This window comes from Syzygium oleosum, unplaced genomic scaffold (assembly GCF_021117445.2).
Source record: "Syzygium oleosum isolate NSW1041296 unplaced genomic scaffold, Sole_v2.1 Sole_v2.28, whole genome shotgun sequence".
NCBI lineage: Eukaryota > Viridiplantae > Streptophyta > Magnoliopsida > Myrtales > Myrtaceae > Syzygium > Syzygium oleosum.
Window position 1 is genome coordinate 667,878 of NW_026607512.1, and position 13,313 is coordinate 681,190.

General features: G+C 43.7%; 1 protein-coding gene and 1 pseudogene across 1 annotated transcript; one reads left to right on the plus strand and one right to left on the minus strand.

The window, feature by feature from the left end:
- The first annotated feature begins 1,581 nt into the window (after positions 1-1,581).
- LOC115680775 (caffeic acid 3-O-methyltransferase-like) lies at positions 1,582-3,417 on the plus strand (annotated as a pseudogene).
- Positions 3,418-11,081: 7,664 nt separating this feature from the next.
- LOC130135140 (uncharacterized) lies at positions 11,082-12,419 on the minus strand. Its single transcript, XM_056303567.1, has 2 exons — positions 11,657-12,419; positions 11,082-11,567 (listed from the first exon to the last, which is right to left on the minus strand). Exons 1-2 carry the CDS (start codon positions 12,074-12,076, stop codon positions 11,082-11,084), a joined length of 906 nt encoding a protein of 301 aa, XP_056159542.1. The 5' UTR covers positions 12,077-12,419.
- Between the last annotated feature and the right edge of the window lie 894 nt (positions 12,420-13,313).

Genomic DNA, 13,313 nt, shown 5'->3' on the forward strand with positions numbered 1-13,313 from the left:
CAGCTCATTAACCACTCACCGATTAGAAGCACCTCTAGATTTGGACTAGATTTGAGACCGAATATAAGTTCCAATTAACTAAGAGTATCGAACTAAACCAAACATATTAGACATCACGGTCCAATGCTCCAACAAACTAATGGATTAACTATTCCTTGCACACCACAGCAAAGTTTGATGACGGGTAAATATCAATGCACCTCATAAATGGCGTAGCATCCCATTGCACTTCTCGAACGTGAAAACCAACAAGGGTGTTTACTTACTTGGTTGAGGCAGCGGCGATTTGCGGCGGACAGGGACGCACGCTCCAGCGACTCTGTTATCGAATCTTTACCGCACATATCGAGCCCATCGCATTCCAGATATGCGTGGTCGTTGGTGTGGCTGCTCAGTGATGGCTCGACATGACATACCAAAAACGAAGCAATGCAGAACTCGAGAGATAAATCTAGGAGGAGTCTAAACCAATTATTCTAAGGACTATTCGGAAAGGGACGACCCGGCAGACGTGGTGGCGCGCAAGGTTCCTCGAGGAAGACCCTGAAGTGATGGCGAACGATCTCGAGCCCTTCCCTATTTGCTGAGAATTTGTATAGAGTGTGCCGAGGATTCCGGAGCCCTCTCTTCCGCCTCCGTTCTTTTTTCCTCGTCCTCACGAATGTGTGAATCTTGACCAAGTGCATGGCTGCATTCCTCTGCTCCCCCCTGTTTTCTGACACCTTTTTCGTTTTTCTTTCTTTGTTCCATTGTTTCTTCAACTGACTGAACACGCCACTCTCTCAGTATTGCTTGCTCTGTTTTACTTTCTTCTTTATTCCATGCCCTTGTCCTGAACCCGATCTGGACGATGATGATGATGATTGCCATGCCCATGTTGATGCACGAGAGTTATCCAGTGGGTTTGCAAATTTTGCAGCTTTTTTTTTCCTTTAGATAATATAACCCAAAGCTACAACCAATCATCTTGAAGATGAGAGCATGTTGCTAAGGTAAACATTGTCGGACAAGATAATCCATTAGAAAGGGTATGTAAGGAATGCCATTTGGATGGAGGTCGGAATAAAAGGACTAGGGCGGTTCACAGGAATTCGCAATTTCGCCGTAAGTCGGATGATGATTCTCAAAAGATATGCTCATTCTCTAATGTGAAAAGATGCAACAAAGGATGAATATGCAGGACTCCGCAGTGTTGATATCTTTTGTTAGAGGTCAAACTCTATTGCTGTCGTCGGATTCGATCCCTGATTTTTATAAAATGTATGAAAAAACTCTGGGCGAACAATTTAAGTGTCAACAGGAGTCGGAATAATAGGAAGAAATTCATCACTGACTCGGGTCGGACGCAACAGCCACAAAAAAGCAGGAGATAAGATCCACCTGATCAACGCGTAGAAGTAAGGGGGAGACAAAATAATGCCTGTTTGCAATTGAATGCTCATAAAATGTGGGGACCGTACCATGCCTGAGAAAATTCGAAACTTGCCTCAATAAATAAGTAAGCTATGGTCGATGAAAAATGAATGGGGGGTTTAAGATTTTGCTGGTGTCCTTGTAGACCCAGCAGCCCAGGCTTTTGCCCTCTTTTCATTCCATTTCTTCTGCTTTCCATCCCTCAATACTCGTCGAAGGAAAGAAAAGGAAAATAAAAAAAATCGGTTCAGCAGGATCTGAGACCCGCATGACGACCCCGACCCAAGTCTCGGACGAGGAGGCGAACCTCTTCGCCATGCAGCTGGTGACCGCGTCTGTTCTCCCCATGGTCATCAACGCCGCCATCAAGCTCGAGCTCCTGGAGATCATGGCCAAGGCTGGACCGGTTGCTTACCTTTCCCCACGTGAAATTGCATCCCAGCTGCCAACCCAGAACCGTGACGCCCCGGTCATGCTTGACCGGATCTTCCGGCTGCTGGCTAGCTATTCCGTGCTCACGTGCACCCTTCGCGACCTCCCTGACAGCAAGGTCGAGCGGCTTTACGGTTTAGCTCCGGTGTGCAAGTTCTTGGTCAAGAAAGAGGATGGGGTCTCTATTGCCCCACTCAACTTGATGAACCAGGACAAAGTCCTCATGGAAAGCTGGTATACTTTGTTTTCTGAAACCCTTTTCCTCCTTTTTCTCTTTTTCTTTGGGATTGTTTTCAGGATTCATCCTTAATGCCAGTCATATTAAGATCAATTGTACACAACAAATTGAAGTAATAGGTGACCGTAATCCAACGTCTGAATCACCCGAAATCTCCTCCCAGTTTCACAGCTCAAGAACTTATTAACTCCCCATTATTGTGTTCCCTGAGTATTGAATCGGATTGTTTGCTTTTTAACTTGCAGGTATTACTTAAAAGATGCGATTCTCGAAGGCGGAATCCCATTCAACAAGGCACACCGGATGACTGCATTCGAGTATCAACACGCCGACCCGCAATTCAACAAGATCTTCAACCAGGCAATGTCTGATCATTCCACCATTACGATGAAGAAGAAACTGGAAACGTACAGCGGTTTCAAGGGCCTCAAGACGGTGGTCAATGTTGGAGGCGGCACCGGGGCCGTGCTTGGCATAATCGTCGCCAAATACCCATCAATTAAAGGCATCAACTTCGACTTGCCTCGCGTGATTAAAGATGCTCTGTCCTATCCCGGTATATAATGTGTATCGTTCACTAGCTCTTCGAGATTAGGTGTAATATCCTAGATACTTGAGAGCAACCAAAGATCCAGTAACAGTTTCGTATCTCACGTTCAATTCATTGTCCCTTAACTGATATAAATCACCTTGCTGAAAAGAACACAAAAAATCTGATGCCAGGATTAATGTAGGTGTCGAGCACGTGGGAGGCGACATGTTCGTCAGCGTTCCAAAGGGAGATGCCATTTTCATGAAGGTCAGAATGATGTCTCTGTTCCTGACGTTGAAATTTTCAGGAAGTACTAGGACAAGGCTTCTTGTTGTTTCCCTAGTTTTATTTTTGTCTCTCGTCAAGGCCAAAAGGTAGTTACTGATTAGAGCAAGTACGGATTGCTTCATATAAGGCATGTTACATTCTTGCAGTGGATATGCCATGATTGGAGCGATGAACGTTGCGCGAAACTCCTCGAGAACTGCTACTTCCGGTAAACGGGAGGGTGATCCTTGCAGAATACATACTCCCTCCGTACCCGGACCCGAGCCTAGCGACCAAGGGAGTGATCCACATGGACTGCATCATGTTGGCCCACTATTCGGGCGGGAAAGAGAGGACAGAGAAGGAGTTCGAGGCTTTGGCCAAAGGGGCGGGATTTCAGGGCTTCTCCGAGTCGTGTGTTGTGCTTTCAACACTTACATCATGGAGTTCTCGAAGACGACTTGAACTGCTCTTCTTGGTGGTGATGTTCATGGTTCTGTGATTTGAAAGGTCGCAAATGAGCCCTCTTTTCGCAGCTGGCTTTTGATTCGGTGTACTAGAGTGCGTTTTGGAGAGCATTGGCTTTATGACTTTGAATTTAGACAAAGTTTTCGATTGGAGGTACTTTCCAATAAAGCAAGCAGTGTTTAGAAAATTGGCGGGAGAAGAACAGCATTGGTGCCAAAAGTTTCATTTGGATCACTTAAGTGCCAAAAGTTTACGCCAGCGATCACTTAAGTGCCAAATCGGAGAAAAAACGATTACTTAAGTGCCAACGGCGAGAAATTCCGACCAAATTTAATACGTAGCTTTTATATTTAAATTTTAATGACACGTGGCATTTCCATGTGTATAATTCAATTTTTTAAATATTTTTTTCTGATTTTTTTTCTTTCTTTTCTTTTTTCTTTTCTTTTCTTCTACCATGGCCGGTGGCGGAGGCCGCCCACCGGCCATGGCCGGCCTCGCCGGGCGTCGCCTTCCTCCGGGCGAGGGCCGGCGAGGCCGCCGTGGCCTCGGCGAGGGCCGGCCTCGCCGGATCCGGCGAGGCGAGCCCTCGCCGGGGCTGGTCCGGCGGCCTCGCCGGCCCTCGCCCGAAGGAAGGCGACGCCTCGGCGAGGGCGGTCGTGGCCTCGGCGAGGGCCGGCGTCGTCGGATCACGGCGAGGCAAGCCCTCGCCGAGGCCACGGCGGCCTCGCGAGGCGTCGCCTTCCTCTGGGTGAGGCCATCGTGGCCTCGGCGAGGGCCAGCCTCGCCGGATCTGGCAAGGGCTCGCTTCGCCAGATCCGGCGAGGCCGGCCCTCGCCCGGAGGAAGGCGACGCCTGGCGAGGTCGGCCATCGGAAATAAGAAGAAAGAAAAGAAAAAAAAAAGAAAGGAAAAAAGAAAGAAAAGGAAAAAAAGAAAAGAAATACCACATCAGCCCCCGGCGAGCCACATCAGCCTCCGGCGAGCCATATCAGCTTGAGAAATTAATAAAAAAAATACCACATCGGATTTCCGGCGAAGTGGCACTTAAGTGATTGTTTTTCACAATTTTTGACACTTAAATGATCCAAATGAAACTTTTGGCACCAAAGTGAGCTCCGTACACAACTTTTGGCACCAATACTGTTCTTCCCCCGAAAATTGGCTCTTGGTACATTTTCGTGGAGCAAATGTAGGATGAAGTAAACTAAAAAAAAGTAAAAAAGGAGAGGGTAGGGTTGCTGGAGCCCGACGAGCATCGTGGAAGGTTTGCTAGAACTTGGCGAGCGTCGACCAGAGGCTGCGAGACCACTGACAAGGATTGTCGGGGTTGCGTGACCCCAGTCAATGTCGTGTTGAGGTCACTCGGCCCAATGTGAGACAGATCTCACCTAGGCAAAGCTTGCCGACATTGAGCGATCCTTGGCGAGCTAGAGCTCAGCAAGCATCGACCACAGGCTACGGGACCTCAACAAGGTTTGTTGGGGTGGCACGACACTAGCCAAGACGGCGCTGAGGTTGCTCAACCTAAGGTGAGACAGATCTTGTCGAGGTGAAGATTGCCGGTGTCGAGTGACCTTCGGCGAAGCTTGCCAGCATCGTGCGACCCTTGACTAGCTAGATCTAGAGCTCAACGAGCATCAACCAGAGGCTGCAAGACTCATCAAGGCCATCGAGGTAGTGCGACCTTAGTTAAGGCAACGCCAGAGCTTGACCCAAGGCGACCCTAGGCAAAGCTTGCCTGTGTCAAGCGACCCTAAGCAAAGCTTGCAGGCTTCGCACAAGCGACTATCAGCAGAGCTTTGCCGGGGTCACCTGACCTCCTCCACAAAGCTTGCCAGCCACAATCTTCTGTATAAGGGTGCGTTTGATAATTGTTCTGTTCCCGAAAATAATTTCTGTTCAGAAATGATTCTTTTTTATTCCGTGCCCGAAAACAATTTCTATTCTTGAAATAGAAAAAGAATATAAATGCGTTTGGTAACTACACAAAATTTCTTTTTATTAATAATATTTTGAATTTTTTAATATTTCTTTCTTTTTTTTTTCTTCTTCCCCTTCCTTGGCCATGGCCAGGTCACCGGTGCTGGCGACCGGCCACAGGCCAAGGCCGGCTAGGGTGTCGTGGCCCTCGCCGGATCTGGCGAGAGCTGGACCCTCGCCACTGCCCTCGCCAGATCCAGCGAGGGTGGCCCTCGCCCAGGTCGCGAGCCGCCCTGGCCTGTGGCCGGTCACCAGTGGCCTGCGACCGACGATCGGCCACAGGCCAGGAAGAAGAAGAAGAAGAAAAAAAATTTTCTTTTCCATTTCTGATTTTTGTTTCTAGAATCAGGAAGCAACTTTTTTTTGTTTCTTGATTCTATTCCAAAATTAATTCTGGGAACAAATTTTTGCAAATTTGTGCCCAGGAACAAAAAAATTTCCAAACAGATTTCTGTTCCAAAACTGATTATGGGAACAAAAGAATAGAACTAGTTACTGTTTGGCCGGTTACCAAACGCGCCCTAAGTGTCCAAGGTAGTGGGGTAAAAAATGTACACCAATATATTAGCAAGGCGAGATTGAAAGAAAAAATTATTATTAAACCCGTGAAATAGCATCACAAAAATGCTGAAGCCCAAAATTGGGGGATACTTGCCTTAAGCTTTGGGCATTTTCAAAGCTCAACTTTGCAACCAAAGGCCCATCAGATTGTATCACTAAACAAAAAAACTTGTCTCACGAATCTTAGAAGGCCCAAAGCCGCCAGCAAATGCTGCACCAAGCGCTCTAAGTTCTGCTCATGAAAGTAAAGAATTAAGGAGCTAATGTATGATGCTTGTAAATGGGACAAGTGGGGATGGGACAAGGAAAAGTTATAAGGTGTTAAGAAACTTCGAGTCTGCATACTGATTTTACAAAATGCGTAACGAAACAGAGTATACGGATGTGCCTGAGTGATGAAATTGTGATATTTTGTCTCCTTTTCAGTTAATCATGTTGAATAATAGGGAGGATCTCACTAAGAAAAAGAATCCCGCAAGGAGTAAAACGAAACGATACTTCAATTTGAAAATCGTCGCAGCCGCAATAGTAGAAGGATCAACATTAAATTTGCAAATTCTCTATTCACGGTGAAATTTATGTAATTTTGAAGCTCGATCGGTTGAAGTGAAGAGGCTTGAGTGGCCACTTCAGATTCCCATCTCAGAAGAAGTGAATATCAAGAAGGGGAAGAACACAGAGAAACAAAATAAACGAGGCAAAGGAATGTCCTCGAGTGAGAGCACAAACAGAACAATACATGACATTGGTGAATATCAACTTCCTGATTCTGCTTGGACAAATAATGAACAACAGTGAAATCAAGCTTGACAGATTCAATATTCAAAATAACGTTTTTATGGGGAAGAATGTCCAAACCATGATATAGTTGTCGAGTGACTTCTTCAGCTGCAATTTCATTACTTCTTGGCAAAAGTAAAAGTTGGAGAATCAAATTGCACAAACACTAAAACTTAGACTCCCTTTGTTTTGTGGAAAATGAATGATTTGAAAAATAATTTTCCTAAAAATAATCACTTGTATCGCTTGAAAGAATAAGTCCCTTGAAAATGTTTTCATTATCAATCATTTTCATCGACAAAGAAAATATTTATCATTCTCATTTTTTTAAGCGATATAAGCGATCATTTTCAGGAAAATATTTTTAAAATCATTTATTTTCCTCGAAACAAATAGAGACTTAGATGACTAAATCCATTCTTAACCCAAGAATATAGGCAAAAGGACACTATAAGTGCCATAACTTGTGTACGGCGATCACTTTGGTGCCATAAATTTTTTTCGGATCACTTTAGTGCCAACTTTTTTGAAAAACGATCACTTGAGTGCCAATGCTGACATAGCATGCCAGAAATCTGATGTGGCTTTTTTTTTATTAATATTCGATGCTGAGATGGTTGGCCGGAGAGTCCAATCAGCCCTTATAGCGAAAACGACGTCGTTCAACCTTTCTCCCCCCAATATAAGAACCCTAAATCGGCTAATTGGACATATTCCCCAATTGCAAACCCTAACCGGCCATATTATTTCCTTGTTTTCCCCGAAATTGACAGCTGAAGGTTGCAAATGGATGGCAGGAGCTTCACTAGCGGCTCAAATTCGTTTGAACGAAGTGAAGAAGAAGGTCGGTTCTTCTGCTATTGTGGATTACCGAGTCCAAGAAGAACATCTTGGACTCGATTGAACCCCGGGAGAAGATTCCATGGATGCGCCAGGTATAGAGAAGGCTCGAAGTGCAAATTCTTCAAGTGGGTTGATGCGAAATTTTCAGATCGAGCAACAGAGGTGATAGTGAAGCTACTTGAAGCTCGACATCAACCTCCACCTACATTAATGGACGAGTTGGATGATGTCGACTCATTGCAAGCTGAAATGAAGGGTTTCGCATCTCTGGCCAACCATTTGAAGAAGGAAGTTCGAAGGATGAAAATCGAAAGAAAGTGTTATCGATTGTTAATTGTGTTATTAATATTTTTTATAACCTATTTTATGGTCAAATGTAATGTCAGTGATGAGCAAAAGTTTCTTAGTCTACCATAATTTAAGATAGGCTTGTACTATGTATTTGTATTTGGCAATTTGTAGCTATAGTTGTGTTATTAGTTTGCTGCAATTTATGTATGTAACAAGAGGTTTGCTACAATCTATGACAAATGGAAGGTTGGAATTTATTGGTTCTCAATGTTGAGTTGCTTAGTATTTTGTTGCTGCATATTTTGATGCAGTTTTGCCTCATTGGCAGCATATTTTGTTGCATATTTTTGCTCATTTGCTGTCTTTTGCTGCACTTCCTCATTTTCAGCATATTTTTGCTCATTTGCTGTCTTTTACTGCACTTCCTCATTTGCAGCATATTTTTGCTCATTTGCTGCATATTTTTGCTCATTTGTTGTTATTTGCTACACTTTCTCATTTGCAGCATATTTTACTACATATTTTTGCTCATTTGCTATCATTGCTGCACTTCCTCATTGGCAGCATATTTTTGCTCATTTGCTATCATTTGCTGCACTTCCTCATTTGCTTCATATTTTTGCTCATTTGCTGCACTTGCTCATTTGCTGCATATTCACTTGCTCATTTGTTGTATTTTTTTCATCTGGTTAGATGGTTGCATATTATGGAGTAAGGCTCACTCTTGAAAAATGAGGTCTTCGCAACTCTGCGTAGCAAAATTATGAAGTCGTCACAAGTTCGGCGAGTTGACATTTTAGTGCCAAATGTTTCTAATCGTGATCACTTAAGTGCCAGTCGTGGTTCAAAAGTGATCACTTAAGTTCTAGTCATGGTTCAAAAGTGATCATTTAAGTGCCAGTCGTGGTTCAAAAGTGATCACTTAAGTTACAGTCGTGGTTCAAAAGTGACCACTTAAGTGCCAATTGTGGTCGAAAGTTGATCACTTAAGTGTCATGCCGTGTGTTTATTTGAAAAATGGAGACTTTGGTTCCAACAAACCAATCTTTAAACCAGATCATTCCAGAATCAAAGCAGTAACTGTACCAGCACTACTCACCAGCACCAAACCACCCCAAACCATACTCATAAACTGGTTCAAACAGGCCCCAAACCATATTCAATCACCAGCACCAAACAACTCTCAAACCATATTAAAAAACCGGTTCAAAATGCTTGCACCAGCACGTGCTGGCGTGCTGGTGCAAGCACTATACTGCACTCCCAAATATGACAAAATCAGCAGCTACCATACTATACTCCCAAACAGTACAAAATCAGCAGCTAGTGCAAATATCATACTGCACTCCCAAACAGCACAAAATCAGTAGCTGGTGCAAGCACCATATTGCACCTGAAAATAGCACAAAAAACCAGCACTAGCAGCACCAATTCCCACCCTCCCCCACGAACTGCATCAGTAAGTTTCTTTGAATATTAACTTACTGATGTAACTTGCAAGCACCCCACTACACCAGTACTATACTAAAACAGAACAAACACGTGTGCAAAAATATGGAAATCACAACTACCTTAACCACGGTAAACATCGAATTTAGTCATTACACACAACATCCCATTAGTCAATAACATTCCAGGACCATAAAAAATCAACCTCCTATTAACCAATACGGTAAATCTCCCTAATTTCATAAAAACTAACAATCACCTCAACACCCTCCCATTAGTTAATAGTGATAAGTCCACCATTTCCTTTTCCTTTCGACGACTTCTTGAATTGATTCATAATTCTTTGACTCTTTCGAACTGGAGGAACTGCAGGTTGTTCTTCTGAAGATGCAGGTTCTTCAATAGCTGGAGCTGCTTCTTCTTGAACTGCTGGAGCTACATCTTCTTCAACAACTGGAGCTGCTTCTTCTTGAACTACTTGAGCTGCATCTTCTTCAACAGCTAGAGTTGTTTCTTCTTGAACTGCTCCAGTTGCATCTTTTTCAACTACTGGACCAGCAAGTTGTTCTACTGGCCTTCTTGCTCGAGATTTCTTCTTAGGCGCAGCAACTATCTTCTTCTTACTGGTGTTGATGGCTATTTTGGAGCTGTCAGCATGTGCTGGTTGATCAGGAACTAGTGTTGAGTTTTTTGTTGGTGGTAGTTTACGAACACTCTTCTCTACAGCCACCCTTCTTCTCTTCGGACCAGCTGCTTGGGACGTTGGTTGGATTCTTTTTTGTGCAGCCCTTGACTCTTGGCTTAGGCCAACTTGAGATATGAGAACCTCTGAACTCCTCCCAGGCTACAACAACATAATCATGGATGAGAAGAAGCAATATTGTCATAAAGGTGAAAAACTCAAAAATGAAATGCATGAGATGTACAAAACTTACATGCAAAATAGTCATTCCAGTATTGAAGTCCGTATAAATTCCATAACCATATTGCCTTAATCTTCTGCCGAGGACCCCTCTTGTTTGATATGGTGCCTCACTTTGAAGAACCTGAGCTGCTTGTTCAGTTGGTTTTCTTCTCAACTGATAAGGACAAAACAATGTCAACTAAAGTCAAAGTCTGCTCACTAAAGATTAATACAAATACATATAGCTTACTGGATATTTTCTCCTAGCCTGTGCAACAGTCGAGGAGGAGGTTGCCCTTGAACCTGGGCCTCCGGTTGGCTCTTCAGCTGGTTCTTGAACTTGGCCTTCAGCAGGCCCTTCAGCTAGACAATCAGCATGCCTATCAGCTGGCCTTCCAGCAGGCCTTTCAGCAGCCCCTTCAGCTGGTTCTTGTGCTGGCGCTGCACTTGATCCAATTTGAGTCCCTTCACTTGGCTGTTGAAGCAACTGATGTTGCTTCTTCAAATGACAACCACTTTTGTTGTGACCTACCTCACGACAATATGAGCATCTTATCTTTACACCTGACTTGCTCATCTTTTTACTTCTGGGCTCTCCCTCCTGCTTTCTTCGTCTCCTTTTAGGCCTTCCTATTTGTTTCTTAAGTGGCAAAGGATGAGGAGCTTCATGATTTGTCGGCTCCCAGAATTTTGTACTTCTAATAAGCTGCATCATGTGCTGGTACGCAGCAAGATATGTGCTTTTGTGGTAGCAACCATGCAGGGAATCCTTGGGATTTTGGTACTCGCTTGGATGGCACAAATGGCATATGCGCAGGGAATTCCAGAAAGTTGCCATGCTCGACATGAGCACTTTAGTTTATCCAATTGGACAACATACTTGTCTGTCTTTTCCATGACCTCATAGCCATCATCTCCATTCTAGATAGGATGACAGAACCTACTACTCGCCAAGTTGTCATCCAATCTTTTAGCAATCCTAGGACCACACTGTCCAGTCCACTTCGCAGTCTTATATCTCTGTTTTTGCAGCCTTGTCATGACTATCACTCGAATATCCTCAAGCATGCTGATGATTGGTTTGCACCTCGCCTCTAAAATTCTGCCATTAAAGGCTTCACTGAGATTGTTATCAATGATATCGCTCTTGAATTCTTCACTGAAGAAGGCCTTGCACCAATGCCTGGGTTCAGTTTGAAAAAGTGCTTCATAACCGTCCTTCGTCAAGTCAAGCAGCTGCTGTTTGTGAATTCTAAAATCATCCATGTTTGTGCTCTTAGCTATCATCCAAAATTGCTTCTGTAGTTTCTCCCCTTTGTAGATCTTTGCCCAGTTTGCATATATGTGCCTCGCACACATCCTATGTTCAGCAAATGGCATCAACTCAGCTAGAGCAGGAAGAAGTCCCTACAAGAATTCATACATCATGGCATTAATAAAGGCATGTGCAAGATAAAATGTCATAAATATTGTTTGTGCAGTTGCACCAGCATTACCTTTTGTTGGTCGCTCATGAATGCCCAACCTCCTCCATTAGTGATCTCAAGGTCCGCCATCAAATTTTTCAGGAACCACGACCAAGTGTCCTTGCTCTCTACCTTCACAACAGCCCAAGCAATTAGAAACATCTGATTATTGCCATCCCTCCCAATGGCAGCCAACAATTCTCCCTTGCACACACCCTTCAAGAAACATCCATCTAACCCTATGACTCGTCTACAACCAGCAACAAATCCCCGCTTGCATGCATCAAAGCAAATATAAATTCGGTCAAAGTTAGTCCCATGGTTAGGCAGTGGCCGCTCCACAACCTCAACATAAACTCGACTACCCGGGTTTTGCAGCCTACATTCTCCAGCATATTCCCAAATTTGACCATATTCTTCCTTGTACCTTCCTAGAATTTTTTTCATCATCTTATGCTTGGCTCTTTTACACTAATTGAGTGACACGTTAATCCCTACCTGCTCCCTCACCAACTGCTTCAGCTGAGCACTCTTCACATCAGGCATCGCTTTGATGGTATCGAAGAAGTGCTTCGACAACTAAGCACTCGTTACCCTTTTGTTGTCAAACATGATGGAACAAGTATGTTCCTCCTGTAATGACCTAATTTGGAATGACACGTCCCTCTTTGAACGTGCGCCATATATCTTCCACGAACAACTAGGTTGAGAACACTTTGCTCTAACATAGTCCTGCGTATTTCGAGTGAACTGAAGAGTCCTCTGTTCAGCTATTGAATACTTGATAATCCCTTCTTTGAATTGTTTGGCATCAGAAAATTTCAGACCTACAGTCAACACAGAATAAGAAGAGCCAGGATCGTATAACGGATACTTACGTTTCCTTCTGCGTACAACGGGATCATCATCTTCATGCTGATTTTTAGAATTATCATTCTGTTCATCAGAGCCACTTTCTTCATAATCAGTGTCATTAACTTCAGCTGGAGCTCCATCAATGCTATGTCCTGGTTCAGCTTCATGCAATCCTCCAAGTGCAGCTATTGATTTTTTTCCAAATTCCCTTTGCTTTTGCCTTGACTGTGCAAGTTCCTCATCGTCATCATCACTTGGTAAATTTACATTTGTCACACCCTCATCATCTGATTCACTAGATACAGCAACTTCCCACGACAATTCAGTGAACTCAAATTCAGTGAACTCTTCACTCGCTGCATGGCTTGCCTCCCTCTCATCTCTCTCATGTCCAGCTTCATCTATAATAGAACTAGCACCAACCTGAGTACTAGGTAAAGCAGCACCATCCCCTACGTCTCCTCCCTCAGCCCCTTCATCAGATTCACCATCACTATAGGACTCAACGTACACAACAGCTTATTTTCCATGAAGATAATAGTAGATGATATCCTTAATACCATTATCATCATCAAAGTTTCTAATACCGTCCTTCAAGCTGCTTCCAGGAACACAATAATGCAAACTTCCTATTTTACATCTTAATTGTTGAACTATATCCCTCATAAGATTAATATATGCTGGCTTGCTTCTATCGAAATAAACAGTACCTTCAAGTTCCCCAAAGTATTCCCACTTGTCAGTGCCAATGACAAATTCTCCTCCATAGCGAACAATGATACCGATAATTGTTTCTTTATCCCCCATATCGACCCTGCATTGAAGGAAAAAA